Source organism: Mus caroli, unplaced genomic scaffold, assembly GCF_978045245.1.
Source record: "Mus caroli unplaced genomic scaffold, Mus_caroli_1 scaffold_10, whole genome shotgun sequence".
In the NCBI taxonomy this organism is placed as follows: Eukaryota; Metazoa; Chordata; class Mammalia; order Rodentia; family Muridae; genus Mus; species Mus caroli.
Window position 1 is genome coordinate 102,551,368 of NW_028227265.1, and position 19,817 is coordinate 102,571,184.

General features: G+C 38.9%; 1 protein-coding gene across 8 annotated transcripts in view; it reads right to left on the reverse strand.

Annotated features, from left to right (window-relative positions):
• LOC110300178 (uncharacterized) overlaps positions 1-19,817 on the reverse strand; it is a 149,190-nt gene that overhangs the window by 63,986 nt on the left and 65,387 nt on the right. For all 8 annotated transcript variants that reach the window (XM_085844040.1, XM_085844043.1, XM_085844042.1 and 5 more), the window contains exons 32-40: positions 16,990-17,057; positions 16,414-16,480; positions 13,945-13,973; positions 13,546-13,618; positions 12,416-12,486; positions 11,540-11,642; positions 9,085-9,113; positions 8,919-8,991; positions 5,764-5,837 (exon numbers count right to left, since the gene is read on the reverse strand). In XM_085844040.1, the coding sequence (XP_085700166.1) occupies positions 5,764-5,837; positions 8,919-8,991; positions 9,085-9,113; positions 11,540-11,642; positions 12,416-12,486; positions 13,546-13,618; positions 13,945-13,973; positions 16,414-16,480; positions 16,990-17,057 (587 nt within the window). The remainder of the gene's footprint in view (positions 1-5,763; positions 5,838-8,918; positions 8,992-9,084; positions 9,114-11,539; positions 11,643-12,415; positions 12,487-13,545; positions 13,619-13,944; positions 13,974-16,413; positions 16,481-16,989; positions 17,058-19,817) is intronic.

Genomic DNA, 19,817 nt, shown 5'->3' on the forward strand with positions numbered 1-19,817 from the left:
CCACTCACCATCATCAGAACCCAGCACCCCCACTTCGCCCAGTCCAGGGCACCCCAACACACCGGAAAAGCTAGACACGGATTTAAAAGCATATCTCCTGATGATGATAGAGAACTTCAAGAAGGACTTTATTAACACACTTAAAGAAATGCAGGAGAACACTGCTAAACAGGCAGAAGACAATAAAGAGAAAGCACAAAAATCCCTTAAAGAATTGCAGGAGAACACTGCTAAAGAGTTACAAATCCTTAAAGAAAAACACGATAACATAATCAAAGAGGTAGAAGTCCTTACAGAAAAACAGGAAAACACATCCAAACAGATGATGGAAATGAACAAAACCATACTAGACCTAAAAAGGGAAGTAGACACAATAAAGAAAACCCAAAATGAGGCAACACTGGAGATAGAAACCCTAGGAAAGAAATCTGGAACCATAGATACGAGCATCAGCAACAGAATACAAGAGATGGAAGAGAGAATCTCAGGTGCAGAAGATTCCATAGAATACATCGGCACAACAATCAAGGAAAATGTAAAATGCAAAAAGATCCTAACTCAAAACATCCAAGAAATACAGGACGCAATGAGAAGACCAAGCCTACGGATAATAGGAGTGGATGAGAATGAAGATTTTCAACTCAAAGGACCAGCAAACATCTTCAACAAAATTATAGAAGAAAACTTCCCAAATCTAAAGAAAGAGATGCCCATGAACATACAAGAAGCCTACAGAACTCCAAATAGACTGGACCAGAAAAGAAATACCTCCCGACACATAATAATCAGAGCAACAAATGCTCTAAATAAAGATAGAATACTAAAAGCAGTAAGAGAAAAAGGCCAAGTAACATATAAAGGCAAGCCTATCAGAATTACACCAGATTTTTCACCAGAGACTATGAAAGCCAGAAGATCCTGGACGGATGTTATACAGACACTAAAAGAACACAAATTCCAGCCCAGGCTACTATACCCAGCCAAACTCTCAATTAACATAGATGGAGAAACCAAAGTATTCCACGACAAAACCAAATTCACACATTATCTCTCCACGAATCCAGCCCTTCAAAGGATAATAACAGAAAAAAACCAATACAAGGACAGGAACCACGCCCTAGAAACAACAAGAAGGTAATCCCTCAACAAACCTAAAAGAAGACAGCCACAAGAACAAAATGCCAACTTTAACAACAAAAATAACAGGAAACAACAATTACTTTTCCTTAATATCTCTTAATATCAATGGACTCAACTCCCCGATAAAAAGACATAGACTAACAAACTGGCTACACAAACAAGACCCAACATTTTGCTGCTTACAGGAAACTCATCTCAGAGAAAAGGATAGACACTACCTCAGAATGAAAGGCTGGAAAACAATTTTCCAAGCAAATGGCATGAAGAAAAAAGCTGGAGTAGCCATTCTAATATCTGATAAGATTGACTTCCAACCCAAAGTCATTAAAAAAGACAGGGAGGGACACTTCATACTCATCAAAGGTAAAATCCTCCAAGAGGAACTATCAATCCTGAATATCTATGCTCCAAATGCAAAGGCAGCCACATTCATTAAAGAAACTTTAGTAAAGCTCAAAGCACACATTGCACCTCATACAATAATAGTGGGAGACTTCAACACACCACTTTCACCAATGGACAGATCATGGAAACAGAAACTAAACAGGGACACAGTGAAACTAAGAGAAATTATGAATCAAATGGATCTGGCAGATATCTACAGAACATTCTATCCTAAAACAAAAGGATATACCTTCTTCTCAGCACCTCATGGTACCTTCTCCAAAATTGACCACATAATTGGTCACAAAGCAGGCCTCAACAGATATAAAAATATTGAAATTGTCCCATGCATCCTATCAGATCACCATGGCCTAAGGCTGATCTTCAATAACAAAATAAATAATAGAAAGCCAACCTTCACGTGGAAACTGAACAACACTCTTCTCAATGATACCTTGGTCAAGGAAGGAATAAAGAAAGAAATTAAGGACTTTTTAGAGTTCAATGAAAATGAAGCCACAACATACCCAAACTTATGGGACGCAATGAAAGCATTTCTAAGAGGAAAACTCATAGCTCTGAGTGCCTCCAAAAGGAAACTAGAGAGAGCACACATTAGCAGCTTGACAACACACCTAAAAGCACTAGAACAAAAGGAAGCAAATTCACCCAAGAGGAGTAGACGGCAGGAAATAATCAAACTCAGGGGTGAAATCAACCAAGTGGAAACAAGAAAAACTATTCAAAGAATCAACCAATCAAGGAGCTGGTTCTTTGAGAAAATCAACAAGATAGATAAACCCTTAGCCAGACTCACTAGAGGGCACAGGGAAAGCATCCTAATTAACAAAATCAGAAATGAAAAAGGAGACATAACAACAGATCCTGAAGACATCCAAAACACCATCAGATCCTTCTACCAAAGGCTATACTCAACAAAACTGGAGAACCTGGATGAAATGGAGAAGTTCCTAGACAGATACCAGGTACCAAAGTTGAATCAAGATCTAAAGGTTAATGATCTAAACAACCCTATATCCCCCAAAGAAATAGAAGCAGTCATTAATAGTCTCCCAACTAAAAAAAGCCCAGGACCAGATGGGTTTAGTGCAGAGTTCTATCAGACCTTCAAAGAAGATCTAATCCCAGTTCTTCACAAACTATTCCACAAAATAGAAACAGAAGGTACTCTACCCAACTCATTCTATGAAGCCACAATTACTCTGATACCTAAACCACAAAAAGACCCAACAAAGATAGAAAACTTCAGACCAATATCCCTTATGAATATTGATGCAAAAATCCTCAATAAAGTTCTTGCTAACCGAATCCAAGAACACATCAAAACAATCATCCATCCTGACCAAGTAGGTTTCATCCCAGGGATGCAGGGATGGTTCAATATACGGAAATCCATCAACGTAATCCAGTATATAAACAAACTCAAAGACAAAAACCACATGGTCATCTCCTTAGATGCGGAAAAAGCATTTGACAAGATCCAACACCCATTCATGATAAAAGTCTTGGAAAGATCAGGAATTCAAGGCCCATACCTAAACATGATAAAAGCAATCTACAGCAAACCAGTAGCCAACATCAAAGTAAATGGTGAGAAGCTTGAAGCAATCCCTCTAAAATCAGGGACTAGACAAGGCTGTCCACTTTCTCCATACCTATTCAACATTGTACTTGAAGTCCTAGCCAGAGCAATTCGACAACAAAAGGAGATCAAAGGGATACAAATTGGAAAAGATGAAGTCAAAATATCACTTTTTGCAGATGATATGATAGTATATATAAGTGACCCTAAAAATTCCACCAGAGAACTCCTAAGCCTGATAAACAGCTTCGGTGAAGTAGCTGGATATAAAATTAACTCAAACAAATCAATGGCCTTTCTCTACACAAAGAATAAACAGGCTGAGAAAGAAATTAGGGAAACAACACCCTTCTCAATAGTCACAAATAATATAAAATATCTTGGCGTGACTCTAACTAAGGAAGTGAAAGATCTGTATAATAAAAACTTCAAGTCTCTGAAGAAAGAAATTATAGAAGATCTCAGAAGATGGAAAGATCTCCCATGCTCATGGATTGGCAGGATCAACATTGTAAAAATGGCTATCTTGCCAAAAGCAATCTACAGATTCAATGCAATCCCCATCAAAATTCCAAATCAATTCTTCAACGAATTAGAAAGTGCAATCTGCAAATTCATCTGGAATAACAAAAAACCTAGGATAGCAAAAACTCTTCTCAAGGATAAAAGAACCTCTGGTGGAATCACCATGCCTGACCTAAAGCTCTACTACAGAGCAATTGTGATTAAAAACTGCATGGTACTGGTATAGTGACAGACAAATAGACCAATGGAATAGAATTGAAGACCCAGAAATGAACCCACACACGTACGGTCACTTGATCTTCGACAAGGGAGCTAAAAACATCCAGTGGAAGAAAGACAGCATTTTCAACAAATGGTGCTGGCACAACCGGTTGTTAACATGTAGAAGAATGCGAATCGATCCATTCCTATCTCCTTGTACTAAGGTCAAGTCTAAGTGGATCAAGGAACTTCACATAAAACCAGAGACACTGAAACTTATAGAGGAGAAAGCGGGGAAAAGCCTTGAAGATATGGGCACAGGGGAAAAATTCCTGAATAGAACAGTAATGGCTTGTGCTGTAAGATCGAGAATTGACAAGTGGGACCTCATGAAACTACAAAGCTTCTGCAAGGCTAAAGACACCATCAATAAGACAAAAAAGCCACCAACAGTTTGGGAAAGGATCTTCACCTATCCTAAATCAGATAAGGGACTAATATCCAATATATATAAAGAACTCAAGAAGGTGGACTCCAGAAAGTCAAATAACCCCATTAAAAAATGGGGCTCAGACTGAACAAAGAAATCTCACCTGAGGAATACCGAATGGCAGAGAAGCACCTGAAAAAATGTTCAACATCCTTAATCATCAGGGAAATGCAAATCAAAACAACCCTGAGATTCCACCTCACACCAGTCAGAATGGCTAAGATCAAAAATTCAGGTGACAGCAGATGCTGGCGAGGATGTGGAGAAAGAGGAACACTCCTCCATTGTTGGTGGGATTGCAAGCTTGTACAACCACTCTGGAAATCAGTCTGGCGGTTCCTCAGAAAATTGGACATAGTCCTACCGGAGGATCCAGCAATACCTCTCCTGGGCATATATCCAGAAGATGTCCCAACCGGTAAAAAGGACACATGCTCCACTATGTTCATAGCAGCCCTATTTATAATAGCCAGAAGCTGGAAAGAACCCAGATGTCCCTCAACAGAGGAATGGATACAGAAATTATGGTACATTTACACAATGGAGTACTACTCAGCTATTAAAAAGAATGAATTTATGAAATTCCTAGCCAAATGGATGGACCTGGAGGGCATCATCTTGAGTGAAGTAACACAATCACAAAAGAACTCACACAATATGTATTCACTGATAAGTGGATATTAGCCCAAAACTTAGGATACCCAAGATATAAGATACAATTTGATAAACGCATGAAACTCAAGAAGAATGAAGACCAAAGTGTGGACACTGTGCACCTTCTTAGAATTGGGAACAAAACACCCAGGGAAGGAGTTACAGAGACAAAGTTCGTAGCTGTGATGAAAGGATGGACCATTTAGAGACTGCCGTATCCAGGGATGCATCCCATAATCAGCTTCTAAACGCTGACACCATTGCATACACTAGCAAGATTTTGCTGAAAGGACCCAAATATAGCTGTCTCTTGTGAGACGATGCCGGGGCCTAGCAAACACAGGAGTGGATGTTCACAGTCAGCTATTGGATGTATCACAGGGCTCCCAATGGAGAAGCTAGAGAAAGTACCCAAGGAGCTAAAGGGATCTGCAACCTTATTGTTGGAACAACATGATGTACTAACCAGAACCCCGGAGCTCTTGTCTCTAGCTGCATATGTATCGAAAGATGGCCTAGTCGGCCATCATTGGAAAGAGAGGCCCATTGGACTTGCAAACTTTATATGCCCCAATATAGGGGAATGCCAGGGCCAAAAGAATGGGAATGGGTGGGTAGGGAAGTGGGGGGGGCGCTATGTGGGACTTTTGGGATAGCATTGGAAATGTAACTGAGGAAAATATGTAATAAAAATATTAAAAATTAAAAAAAATAAAAACAAAACAAAAAAAAAAAAAAGAAGAAGAAAATGCAAACTCCTGAGTACCTTCCTCTGCTTCTTGTCCCTGCCACGCCATCCTGTCTGTTCCTCCTCCCACCTCAGTTGTTCAGGTTTGGGTCCTGACAAATACATACGTGTAGTCAAAGTCAGCCAAGAAAGCAGTGAAATAAACATGATCACCTACAGAGCTATACATGCAAAATTTTCAAAAAGGAATAATGAAATGTTGAAATTTTATTTTGCAATAAAATCTTCAATTAAGCTTGATATTCAACCTGATGTTTTTAGAGTTGGAAAATAAATGTCATTATCAAAAGCTTCACAAATCTTATAAATATAGATAGTAGGAGTCACCATATTCATCTCTTTATGTACACACTTAGTATTCTAATAAACAGAAATGATCACATCTTTAGCAACAGAATTGTCAGTATGACTCACATATGTTCACAGGACTCATTTGTCTGTACTCGCTAAGAATAACACACCAAAGATCACCTAGGCATACGCTTCATCTGCTGAGCCTCTTCTGCAATGCTTGTGTCTACTAGTTTGACAAGTCTTTCCTTACTTTAAGACTCAGCATAATAAGTCAAATATCCCTTGATTCTATGTCTTTTTCCCTATATAAGTATGGGCTGTTTTCCCCATGGCATCCTTAACACTTCATTTATTTTTCAAATATTTTGTTCCTATTTGAAGCATAGATTGTTTACTCACATACCTAAGCATTTTATTTCTGTACTAGAAAATTTTTTATAAATTTTTTTTATAAAAGTAGTGTTTTAGTTGATTGTCTTTGTGACTACTTATTGAATTTTACTGATTTCTGGCTCTGGAATTTAAAGAGATAAACAAATATTGCAGCAGTGCTTTTACTAGAGTATTCTTTGATTCATCTCTTAATGAGTGGGATCAGGGATATAGTGACCAGGATGGTAACATGGCATGTGTGGCATACTGAGGGAATCACAGAGTTTCACCTTGCAGACATATCTGAAAATAGAGGTAGGGTTGAGGGAGCCATCCCTGTCTCATTAGCCGCATGTGAGAAGTTGGTAGAGATGGCCAAGAGCTAGGGATGGAGGGCTGAGGATGAGTCAGGGAATTAAGACTTACAAAAATGTTAAGCTGCTGGGACACCAACATTGGAAGCAAAGGCTAATTTTTACTTTCACAACTGAGGCAGATCAACTCAAGATATGACAGGGACAATTTTCTGCATGGCATGTTTTAAAAAAATGGAGACAGATTACTGAGTAGGACACAAAGCTGACAACTCATGAAATCCTGAACTCGGGAACGGTTCCTGAACCTTTAGCAAGCCTAGTTCAGGAAATCATTTAAGCAAAAGATCATTACCAGAGTGTAAATAGGAACTAGGACCCCTAAACAACTAGACACTGACACTGTTTCAGTGTGAAGTGCTGAGTGAACCACGTGAAATAACTGGATAAGTCTGTCTCCTTTAACCCCTTTTCGTACCTACCTGGGTTGGTGGATTTCATTTATGATTTCTCATGAATGTGTGCATGTAACTGAGACTGTTCTGTAAAATTTTAAATTAATTCTTAGGGATAAGCAACACTACCTCTTTTATAACTCTTTTATTTGCATTGTGTAAATTCCTGTTCAATCTAGATATCATGGTTGACTAAGGCCTACTGACTTAAGTAGAACAAAATTACATGAAGAATACCTATAGACTGTTTCCACGATTGATTTAAAAATACTATGTATTTCTTTTATCTTCTTTTATTAGATATTTTCTTTATTTACATTTCAAATGTTATCCCCTTTTCTGGCCCTCATCTCGGAAACCTCCTATCCAGTCCCCCTCCTTCTATGAGGGTGCTCCCCCACCCACCCACCGACTCCTGCCTCCCCGCCCTAGCATTTCCCTACACTGGGGCATTGAGCCTTCACAGGACCAAGGGCCTCTTCTCCTATTGATGCCCAACAAGGCCATCCTATGCTGTATATGTGGCTGGAGCCATGGGTCCCTCCATGTGTACTCTTTGGTTGGTGGTTTAGTCCCTGGGAGCTCTGAGGGTTCTGGTTGGTTGATATTGTTGTTCTTCCTATGGTGATGCAAACCCCTTCAGCTCCTTCAGTCCTTTCTCAAACTCTTCGGTTGGGGACCTCCATGCTCAGCCCTATGGTTGGCTGTGAGCATCTGCCTCTGTAGTTGTCAGACTCTGGCAGAGCCTCTGAGGAGACAGCTATATCCGGCTCCTGTCAGCTTGCACTTCTTGGCATCCACAATAGTGTCTAGGTTTGGTGACTGTATATGGGATGGATCCCCAGGTGGGGCAGTCTCTGGATGGCCTTTCCTTCAGTCTCTACTCCACGCTGACTCCATATTTCCTCCCATGAGTATTTTGTCTCCCTTTCTAAGAAGGACTGGATTATTTAGTCTTTGAAATTTTCATATAACATGCTCTCATTATGTTCACCCCAACTTCTCCCAGATCTGCCCCTATACATCCAACTTTATGTCCTTTTCAAAAAAAGATCAAGTTTCATTTCTGCTGTCCATATCTTCTTGGATATGTGATCTTTTCCACAGGAGCACATACTGGGGCTTCCCTCTTAAACAAAAACAAAAACAGCCAACAAACTCTACCTCTCTCAGGAACTACCAGTTACAATTGTTCTTCAGGGATGACTTTTTCAGGAAGGTAAGACTTCTTGCCCACCTCCCTTCTGCATGCTGAGATTTGGTCTTCAGCCTTCACAGGTTTCATGCACTCCTGTCCTAACCACTGTGACTTAATACACAAAGCTCAAAGGACCACTGGACATGCTATTGATGGAGGAATATCTCCCCTCAGTCCCCCAGTGAGCTGAGTGTGCATACACAGACAGCTGTGAGAAAATGATGTATTTTAGAGTTTGAGTATCCTGATCTTTAATATTTTTTAACAACTAAACACTAGGAAATTTATGGATTCCCAACTGAAATGCAAGGGAGCTGATTCACAACCACCAAAGAACTTGAGTGGTAGCTCACAATGATGAAAACAAACTCTTAACCAGCAATCGCCTCAGTCTTAGATAATAATGCTAAAATGCTATTTGTATCTGTTACATTTAACCCTTTCACTAAATTAGAGAACTATGTTGTAGGGAATAAAAGACTGGACATTTCAAATATTTGTATCAACTTGTTTCAGGGAGATAAATATTGATAAATTTACCTGCCAAGAATGATTTTTCCTGATTCAATATTGAGTCTTCAGTTGGCACAAAATCTTGCTTTTCTATGGAAACCTGCACGGGTTTGGAACGAGATGTTTTAATGATACATCTATATGTCATATATTAGGAAGTTAAGGATACAGAACAAAATGTAAACATTATTACCTTTAATTCGGGATATTCAGCAGGAAAGCCTGAAAAACCAGTCATGTGTTAATTACATGTTAACATGATAGGATCTATTAAAATTTCACGCAGAATCTTAGCATGGAAAATGATTGCCATACTTATTATTGGGAATATTTCTTTTAAGACTAGCATTTGTAATCCCAGCACTCGGGAGGCAGAGGCAGGCGGATTTCTGAGTTCGAGGCCAGCCTGGTCTACAAAGTGAGTTCCAGGACAGCCAGGGCTACACAGAGAAACCCTGTCTCGAAAAAACCAAAAAAAAAAAAAAAAAAAAAAAGACTAGCATTTGGTTTATCTTCACTTTGTTCTATTATGATCTGATTAGGACATCAACAAAGTAAAAATCAAGTACAAAATGAGGTTTTAACTTTAAGGGAAACTTTTGAAGGTGAGATGATTTCAATGAGTCCAGCTAAATGGAGAAGGCTCTGATACCAATGCCTATGTCTCTTCACTGATGGAGGGAAAGGTGACCTCTTTCATGAGATGGCTTTATTTAACCTAGACAACGAGCAGCAGCATGACTCAGCATATGTCACCCATCAAACACTTCAGAATAAGAAATTGTTCTCTCCGTACTATTAATTCAGGAAGCAGAACACAGTCATAAAATCCAGGGAAACACTCAAGTCTTTTTTGTTGTTGTTAACCTGTTTGATTAACCTGTATATTAGCAGTAAGAATAATGATGCAGCAAACATTCCTCCTTTGCTCATAAGTACGGGTTATTATGAAGACGGCCTTTCCTTCTCCACCCTGGGTATCATACCCACGTTTTTCAATAAATATTTTTCATAAGATATGAGAACTGAAAACATAGTACAATCCATAATAAGTTTACAGTAATAAAATGGAACTACCAAATAAAAATGAACTGATTTATAACAAAATAATTAGCAGTTACTAACCAGTTTTCTTCACAATCCCTATAACAATCAATAAAATGCACAAACATAGTTTGCTTTTTTTCCCACAAAATTGCATTGTTTTGTTATAATGTGGGAGTAAATAATTTTTTTTCAAAAATATTTTCTGAGTTATTGGGATCTGGCAACAGAATTTAAAGTGTGTCAAGGATGAGTGGCCCTTCAGAAGAAATCCTGACTTGACTCCTAGAGATGATGTTTAGAAAGATTGAGAGAAGATGCAGGTATGAAAAGCTAGAGCAAAGAAGTATTGAATACCACAGATGTCAGTCTAAAGACAGCAATGATTGAGGAGTACACAACCTGCTATTCAGTAGAATCACTGAAGTGGTACTTGACCATGGTCAGAAAAAGCTATAAATTTAATATTAGGATGGAGTAAGATTATGACACCTTACTCATGTGAAGCTTAAAGTTATGAAGTGCAATTCTAAGGTGCATGGACACCAGTGTTTAAAACTGTACTTCACATTAATCTTATCTTCCTACATAGCTAATACCCTTCCATTCTCTGAAATACTGAGTACTTCCTATGTTCTCTAATGTCTTCATCTTTGCTTCAACCCCTCCACTTCCTCTCAATTTCTAATATTCATCAACTGAGAATAACAATGTAACATCTCTATTTTTACTCAGTTTAACCCATACTGTCAATTCAATATATAAATTATAGCCACTTAATATACTAATTGTGTGTTCCAACATGCATGCATGTTCATGCTTATATGGGTGAATATGGTGTGCAGGAACACAAACAATTGTATGCATATGCATGTAGAGGAAACTTGGGTGTCAGCCTTAAGAACACTGTCCACTTCTTTTAAGCCAGAGTTCACATGTCCTGGGGTTCACCAATTAACATAGACTGGTTAGTTAGTGAGCCCCAGGTATTCTCTTGCCTCTCACTTCCTACAGCACATATTACTATGCCTTACATTTTTTATGAGAGTTTGGGGCTTCAAACTCATATGCCTATACTTAAAATGTAAAAACATTACAGAGTGCTTGCCCCAGTCCTTCCATTAAAACATTATAACTTCAATATATAGTAGGCTGCTTTGGGAGTAGATAGGAGAATATCTCATGCCATCTGTCTTAAATAATCATTGTCAGATGTTTTGGTTTTTATTTGTGTGTGTGTGTGTGTGTGTGTGTGTGTGTATGTGTGTGGGTGTGTGGGTGTGTGTAGATGCAGGGGTGTAAATATGGATGGGTGGATGTGTGTGTTCAGCTAGCTTCTCAGCTTCCACCTCGTTGAGCCAAGGTTACTCTTTTTCCTTTAGCTGCACACACACCAGAGGTTACTTGGCCTGCAGACTCCTGGTTGATGCCCGTCTCTCCTTCCCATGTTGCTGCAGGTGTGCCCCCACCACACTTGGCTATTTACATGGGCCCTGGGGATACAACCCATCGTCATGCTTGAGGAGCAAATGCTATATGATACAATGAGAAATATTGCTGTGCCTCTTGAATGGACTTTTTAAAAAATAAAAAGGAGTTCTTACCTTTCCCTTGGCTACATCTGACACCTATGACATTGACTCCTCCCTCATCTTTAGGCATGGATAAATGCACAGTGTCCTTTGGCGGAGGCTCCTTAAACACATTCTTTAAATCAGTGTCAATAATTAGTTGCATGAAGATTCCCCAATCAGTTCTCAAAACTTAATTTCTATTTTAATTAGTTTGAAAATAAAACAAGCATATTCACCCTTGAAATGTTCTCCAAGCAGACAGCATGTGCATTCTCCACCTGGAGAATGTGTTCTCATTACTTGTTTTCTCATTACTTGTTTTGCTGTTGAAATACCCCCTATACGCTCACACAGCACGTTCTACATCTGACAGCCTCATAGATATTTGATACTGAAAGCCCACAAATTATTCAAGGGCAAAACGAGTCAAGTGTGTGCAGAGATGCCTTGGGCACTACCTGCTCTCTCCTATTGGCATATTCCTTCAGTGGTTTTATACAAACAGAAACCCACATGGTACCATATACTCATGTGTTCTTGATCCATTCTGTCCAGTCCTGACATTTTCTAATGCCAAGTAAAGTTAGGAGTAACACGTGTTATTATGGTTGCTGACTTTCTTCCTTAAGCTGTGTAATACTGATTAGCAAAAATAGTACATATTTTGAGTCACTGAGATAATTACTCTTTAGCATGAATCAAATTCAGGTGAAATTGTTGTCATATTGATCGAATTTTTAATCTCTTACTCATACATTTCAAATGAACTGCCTTTAACATGTGAATACATTAAAGTTCTGAAACACACACGCACACACAAATCCAAGCATAATTTCATATGATCTATGGTTTCAACATTTGCTAGCAAAAATCTTAAAAAGAGAATGGATTCAAAGACTTAGTTACCTTTGGATGTTCCTCTTCACAGTCATCAAGCCATCCTTGGTCTTCCTCTGATGACAAATTTTCATCTGGTTCTGAAAATTACATAAATTAGTGAAAATAAATAGATAGAACTGAAACACAGATGCGCTCACAGAGACTGTGACAATATGCACAAGACCTGCACAGATTCAAACCAGACAAAATCTCTGAGGAGATGAAGGGGATACAAATTCCCACCCCTAACCAAGAAGCTATTTGCAGCTGATACCTTCTGTCAAAGGGAAAATCAGTCACTCAAATGGAGTGACAACCACACTCTAGGGCAAATTCCATGCCTAAGAGTAGTTGGTCAGCACAAAATAAACGCCATAATTTTTGATGTGTGCAGTCTCTGTGAGCGCGTGTGTGTATCAGTTCTGTAATATCTAGAAAATGTTTCTTTGGAGTCACCCACCACTTCTAATTTTTCTCTATTTTTTTGTACATAGATTCCTGAACTCTGACGGGGAGAGGTTTGCTTTAAGACATCCCATTTAGGACCAAGTACTCCTGTGCCTCTCACACTCTGCTCATTGTCTAGTTATGGGTCTCTGTGTTGGTCTCATGTACTGCAATGAAGAAGCATTTCTAATGAGGCTTGAGTGAGACACTGACCTATGGTTATACCAATATGTTACCAGGAGTCATTTTATTGCATGTTTCTTTAGCAGAACAGTAGCAGTAGCTTTTCCCTTGGACTCATGACCTGTCTAATCCCAGGTTCTTGGACTCGTTAGCAGTCCATTTTCATGGAGTGGGCCTCAAACCCAATTTTAAAAAGTGCCTAGTTAATCTCCTAACATTTGCATCACTATTTTTCCAGTATATCATGCAGACAGGTTACCCCTGTTGCTGGGTTTGTAGCTGTGTGATTATTGATCTAATCTTTTTCATCCAGTAATGTGCTTAAATCAAAGTTTCTAAATTAGGAATGAATGATTCATTTTTGGATTGTTGCTGATTATTAGCCTTTCTCTATATATTATTATAAAGCCTACCATTTTATCAAACTATCTATTTATTTTCACTAATTTATGTATTTGTCAGAACAAGATGTCCATGCACATTTAACACGTTTTGAAGTATTTTCCTAGAAAGACTGCAAAACATACCTGTGCCAAAGGTTTTTACTTCCTTCTTTGCTGGTGCGTCACGTGGAAAAGGAGTTTTCTCTTTATCCAAAGGCTGTATGGGTTTTAAGAACAAGACATTTAAGAACTGTTGCGGGCTGGATAAATGGCTCAGTGGCCTTTGCTGCTCAGCCATGAGAACCGGAGTTGGGAATCTGACACACATGTAACAAGCCAAGCAGTCACTAAACACATGGAAACTCGAATGGATCCAGTGCCCTTCTATGGCCTCAATACATGCATAGGCATATTACAATAATGTACATGTATGCTCACACTCGGTGGGTATAAAAAAATAAATACATCTTTTTTTAATTGGCAGTTGTTTATTTCGAATAGTATGAATTTAATGATGCAAGATAAAAATCTAAAACTTATTACCTTCAATTGAACATATTCTTCAGGAAAGTCTAAAAAAAAGCCAGAGACATAATTGTATGTAAACATAATAAAGTTAAACATACTTTCAAACAGAATTACTAGCAAAAGTATTCTTGATGGTTAGCTTTCAAAATATAAAGTTTGGTTGGTTGGCGGGGGGGGGGGGCATTTCTTTGGTTTTTCTCTCCTAATCGTTAGTATGGCATTCCTAACTGTTGGAAAGCAAAGTGAGACTGTAGTTATGGGATGGGATCATGACTCAAAAAATAACATTTCAGCTTTGGCTGTGGAAAGACACAGAATGACTCTTTAGGAAGATTTCTTCTTAAATAAACAACCCACTGCCTTATTATTTACAAACAGCTTCCTGCTTGGATCTGTTGTGCTCACAACTAGACTGAGTGCATCACTTTTTGCTGTCCACTTGCCTTAAATATATACTGCATATCAGTAACTCTATTTCCCACAAGTTATTTACCCTACACTGTTACCAAAGTAACACGTTTTCTTCTCAGTTGTGCTGTCGTTAGTTGCAGCTATTGCGCTTGGCTGGCAGAGGTTGTGCGCTTCTGGGTTGGTAACATGCCTTGCACATGCTAGACAAACAGGTCGACCTGTTTACCCACAGACAGCTTCCATCTAGTTTACATTTAGGGCATATTAAACCCATACATGCATTTCTTTTGCAGACAACTCCAGTGTTTAGGCACCACCTTCTCTTCCCTCTATGTGTGCCAAGACAGTCATTATCTTGATATAATCTCCTATTCATTTTATATATTTTTATTAGATATTTTCTTTATTTACATTTCAAATGGTATCCTCTTTCCTGGTTTCTCCTCCCAAAACTCCCTACCCCATACCCCCTCTCCCTACTTACCAAGCTACTCACTCCCGATTCCTGGCCCTGGCATTCCCCTACACTGGGGCATAGAGCCTTAGGAAGCTGGTTTAATGTCAGTTATACCAGTGCTGAAAACAAGTTCACCCTGTTCTCCATGTGTGATAGTTTGGAAGCTCAAAGAAGTTCCAGTGTTTAGAGAATGGCAGAATCATTGCAACAGACTTTCCAAGTCAATCACTTTGAATGCACTCATGAGAGCTTGATAGCATACAGAACTGCTTGTTTTGCACATACTTGGACTATTTTTTTAGCAAGGTATTTTTCGGCTTCCTCTGGTTTTCCCATCTTAAAAGTTCATAATGCGCACTTTGGAAATGGTGTGTGAGCCTAAGGCACATGGTAGGAATAAGATGTTTTGCATGCTGAAGGATTGTCAGCGTTTAAATCAGCCCGAGTTTTACAGGAGACCAGATCAGTAACATGGTACATACAAAGTATAAACCATATTTACACAAGACGCTGGCTTGCTATTGCAAAACTGAAGCATACGGGCCATGCTTCAAAAATGTGATTGGTTGTATATATCCTGTAAGTTACCACTGGGTTATCGAACAACTTGCTTGTCCATAATTAGCTGACATCACACTGATGGTCACGCTTCTTTCACATGTATCCACTAAAGGCAGAAAGTCAGTGTAACCATGGACTTTGCTGCCTTCAAGTTAGTGAGTGGAGAACTGAGTTCCGCCACTCACCGTAGTTTTCCCATTCACTTTCCTCCAATAATCTATGGAGGAAAATATTTCGGATTTTAATTTGAAGGAAAGCATATGAATTTCCCGTGGAATGAGTTGAGTGCTCCCAAGCTACACAGAGGATGGCCTTGTCAGGCATCAATGGGAGGAGAGGCCCTTGGTCCTGTGAAGGCTTTATGCCCCAGTATAGGGGAATTTGAGGGCAGGGAGGTGGGAGTGGGTGTGTGGGTAGGGGCACATGCTCATAGAAGCAGGAGTAGGGGAGATGAGATAGAAAGTTTGGGGAGTGGGATATCGGGAAAGGGAATAACATTCAAAATGTAAATAAATAAAATATCCAATAAAAAAAGTCTTCCCACATATCTGATACCACCCTTCATTTTCAAAAGTTTTCTTTCACATCCTTGTCTATATAGTCCTGTTTCATTTTTCATATGTATGTGACTGTCATGTGCTGTGGGGTGAGTGTGGAGATCAGAGGACCGCAGCCTGAGGTACAGTCTTCTTTCTACTACGTGGGCTTCCTGTGTCTAACTCAGTTCACCAGTCTTTATAGCCAGTGCCTCACCTTACCAAGTGCTATTTTCAGCCCTTTCTGTCTTTTCTGATCTTCACTGCTGTTCCTTATTCCCTAAAATCCTCATCTGAAAAAAAAAAAAATCTCACAATCTTACCCATCATTTGGCATTCTCACTGAGAGTCTCAATTTAACCAGCTTTGAAAATGTAAGATATAATTATTGCCACTGAAAGTATCTTATTCCTTAATAATTATTTCAGAAGTAATTTTCTTTCGCTGGGAAGATAGCTCACCATTTCTTGTAAAGAAGCATACTGTCAAGTAGTGTTTACAAATGGAGAGAGTCCTTACCTTCCTCCTCATCCTGGATGCTGCTGTCACACCTTTGATCTTCAGCCAAAAATAAATTGCCAATGCCCTTTTGTCAAAGTTGTTCAAAGGTATAAAGTTAATATTATTATCAGTAGTGAGCTGCACAGAGTTGACAATCACTTTCTCAGAAACTCTCTCAATTGTCTATTTTTAAAATAATTATACTGAAACTAAAAGAAACAAAATTGAAAGCACTGATTGGTAACGGGCAGCATCAAACTTTGAATCACTGGGAAGGTTAACTCTTTAGAATGAGTCAAATGCCGAGGTTAGGACTCTGACATTGTTCATAATTCCTACTACTTCATCATAAGTCTCAAGTATGGTATAACTTTTTTAATATCAAAAATCATAAAAAATTTAAGAATCTAAAAGTATACTTTAACTTAACTTACACCAGTCTCCTTGAGTACTTAGGAGAGTGTTAAAACTGAAAATTAAATAATAATCCATTGGTTCTCCAGGACAAGGAGAATGGTACTTTCATATGGTTCCTGGTACATTGTTTACCAAAGAAAATGCTCTTTAAAGGTTTTAATTCAAATATGCATGTACCTGTCTTTGCGTATGTCTGCTATCACACCATTCTTGTTTTCCTTCTGATATGTTTGTAATTGGTTCCGCTGTAATATAATTAATTTTAAAGCTATTTTTTAAAGTTTTATAAAAATGATGGCTTTATAACCCATCCCAATGGATACACCTACAAAAATGTCCCATTCCTAAGGCTTAGGGAACACTGGAGGGGTGGAGTGGGTGGAGTGGAAAATGAAAAGAGCCAGAAGACCAGGCAGAAACTTTGCTGTGAGGTTTTGTCTTGTCATCAGATGCCACACCAACATGGCAGTCTAAATATGAGCTGAACAAGGATGATGCCACCAAACATCCCAAACTGAACAGAGAAAAGGCCATCAGGCCTCCACCCTACACAAAGAACTACAGGCAACTGAGGAATGCTTAAGGAGAAGAGATGGTTTTCCTGAGGGTAGGGCACACCAATTGCTTGTCCAGTACTAAGTGGTCAGCCCTGAAAATATGCATACAAGTCATAAATATCACTCTACAGATGGAATATATTCATGTATGTATATGCATGCACTACCAATTAGTGAGAAATGGGACTATAAAATTGAAGGGGAACAGGGTCAGGTATACAAGAGATTTTGGAGAAAGCAAAAGGAGAACGGTATTAATTATACTATAATCTCAAAAGTAAAATAAAATTTAAAATTCAAATATATATTTACCAATGAAGAGCATATGTGCAAACACCAAAAGCCTTGATACATAGTATAGACAGAGGGTAGAGGTTGTCAGGTCCAATTGTACACAAATCTCACAGAACTATGCACATATCCACTAACTATCATTTCTGAATATGTTCAAGCTAAAAATAATGTTCACAATATTTTTATTATTTATACCAGATCCTTCAATGAAATTATAGGGACAAAAGCATAGGAATGAAAAAGAAATTGTTTCAAATATTGTGAACGACTCGGTTCGTAAATTCCCCTGTGAGGAAGGAGATAAGCCTTCTTGAAATATTTAGATACAATGGAATTATTAACCCACACACAGCACAGAATTACGTGTTGTCTGCCCTCACTGTGTTCCTTTCCCTTGGCTAGAACCTGCTCAGAAAGAAGAGCAACATTTAGGCTTTCCTTTACTTCTGTCATATTGTAAACTGTTACACAATAGACCCTTTTAATTCCTTAAAGAGGAGCCAGCCAGTGCAATTGTGGTTTGAATATGAAAAGTTCTTCAAAGGCTTGTGTTTTTAAACACTTAAGAGACACTGATTTTGGAAGCTTATAGAGCATTTAGCAAGGGGAGCCTTGCTGGAGGAAGGCTTTGAGGTTTTATAGCCAGGTCTCACATGACATTCTCTCTTTCTCCTCCCATCAGGATTATCCAGGTTCCAGTTCCTGCCTCTGTGTCTTCTTTGCCTGTGTCCATGTCCCTCTCACTGTGATTTATTTAGTCTATGCCTCTGGAATTAGAAGTCAAAACAAATCCTTTTTCCCTTAAATTGTTTTCATTGGGATACTTCATAACAGTAACAGAAACGAAACTAACACAGAAATTGGTACCAAGAGTGAGTTCATTGCTGTGGTAAACCTATGTGGTTGGGGGTAGGGTGGGGGGCTTGGCTTTTGTTTTCTGGGGGAAAGGTGGATAATTTTTAACTTAGGGAAGGAAAAGTCACTGAATATTGTAAACAGAGCCTCATGTGCTATTGTACTAAACCTCAGAAGACAGTAATGCTGAGAAGAACAACTTGGGCAGCAGAGGCAGGGCTCATGGGGGTTTCTTGACTCTATCACAAACAGGGATAAAGGCCATTAGTGTCATACCTTGGCAAAGAGTTTTTCTGCATTCTGCCAGTATCCTGAGAATTGCCAGGAGGCTAAACTACAAGGTAATGGACAAATTTCTTTGGAAGAGGAAATTTCAAAACAGTACAACACTGGGATTGTGGCATGGTTGCTACTCTTTGTTTTCTTTTTCTTTTTAATTAAAAACTGTCTTGAAGAATTCTGCACTAAATCCATCTGGCCCTGGGCTTAGTTTGGTTGGGAGGTTTTGAAAGATTTCTTCTATTTCCTTGTGTGATATGGGGCCTGTTTAGATAGTTTACCTGCTCTTGATTTAACTTTGGTATGTGGCATCTGTCTAGAAAGCCATCCACTTCATCTAGACTTTTCCAGTTCTGTTGAGTATAGGCTTTTATAGTAGAATCAGATGATTTTTTTTTAATTTCCTCCATTTTTGTTGTTATGTCTCCCTTTTCATTTTTGATTTTGTTAATTTAGATACTGCCTCTGGACCCTTTAGTTAATTTGGCTAGGGTTTATCTATCTTGTTTATTCTCTCAAAGAACCATCTTTTGGTTTTGCTGATTTTTTGTATTGTTTTTTTGTTTGTTTGTTTGTTTCTATTTGGTTGACTTCCGCCCTGAGTTTGACTATTTCCTGCCTTCTACTCCTCTTGGATGAGTTTGCTGCTTTCTGTTCTAGAACTCTCAGGTGTACTGTTAAGTTGTTTAGTGTAAGCTCTCTCCAGTTTCTTTACCAGGGCTCTTAGTACTATGAATTTTCCTCTTAGCACTGCTTTCACTGTGTCCCATAAGTTTGGGTATGATGAGGGAGGGGGAGAGGGAGGGGAAGAGGGAGAGGGAGGGGAAGGGGAAGGGGGAAAAGGGAGAGGGGGGGAGGGGAAGGGGGAGGGGGAGAGGAAGACGGAGGGGGAGGGGGATGGGGAGAGAGAGAAAACAACGAAGAAAAAGGAAGTTACAATTGTTAAAGATATTAGAGTCCTTTAAAAGAAGCCTTATATGAATCCAAGCTAATCTCAAACCTCTGCCCTCTTGAGTGCTG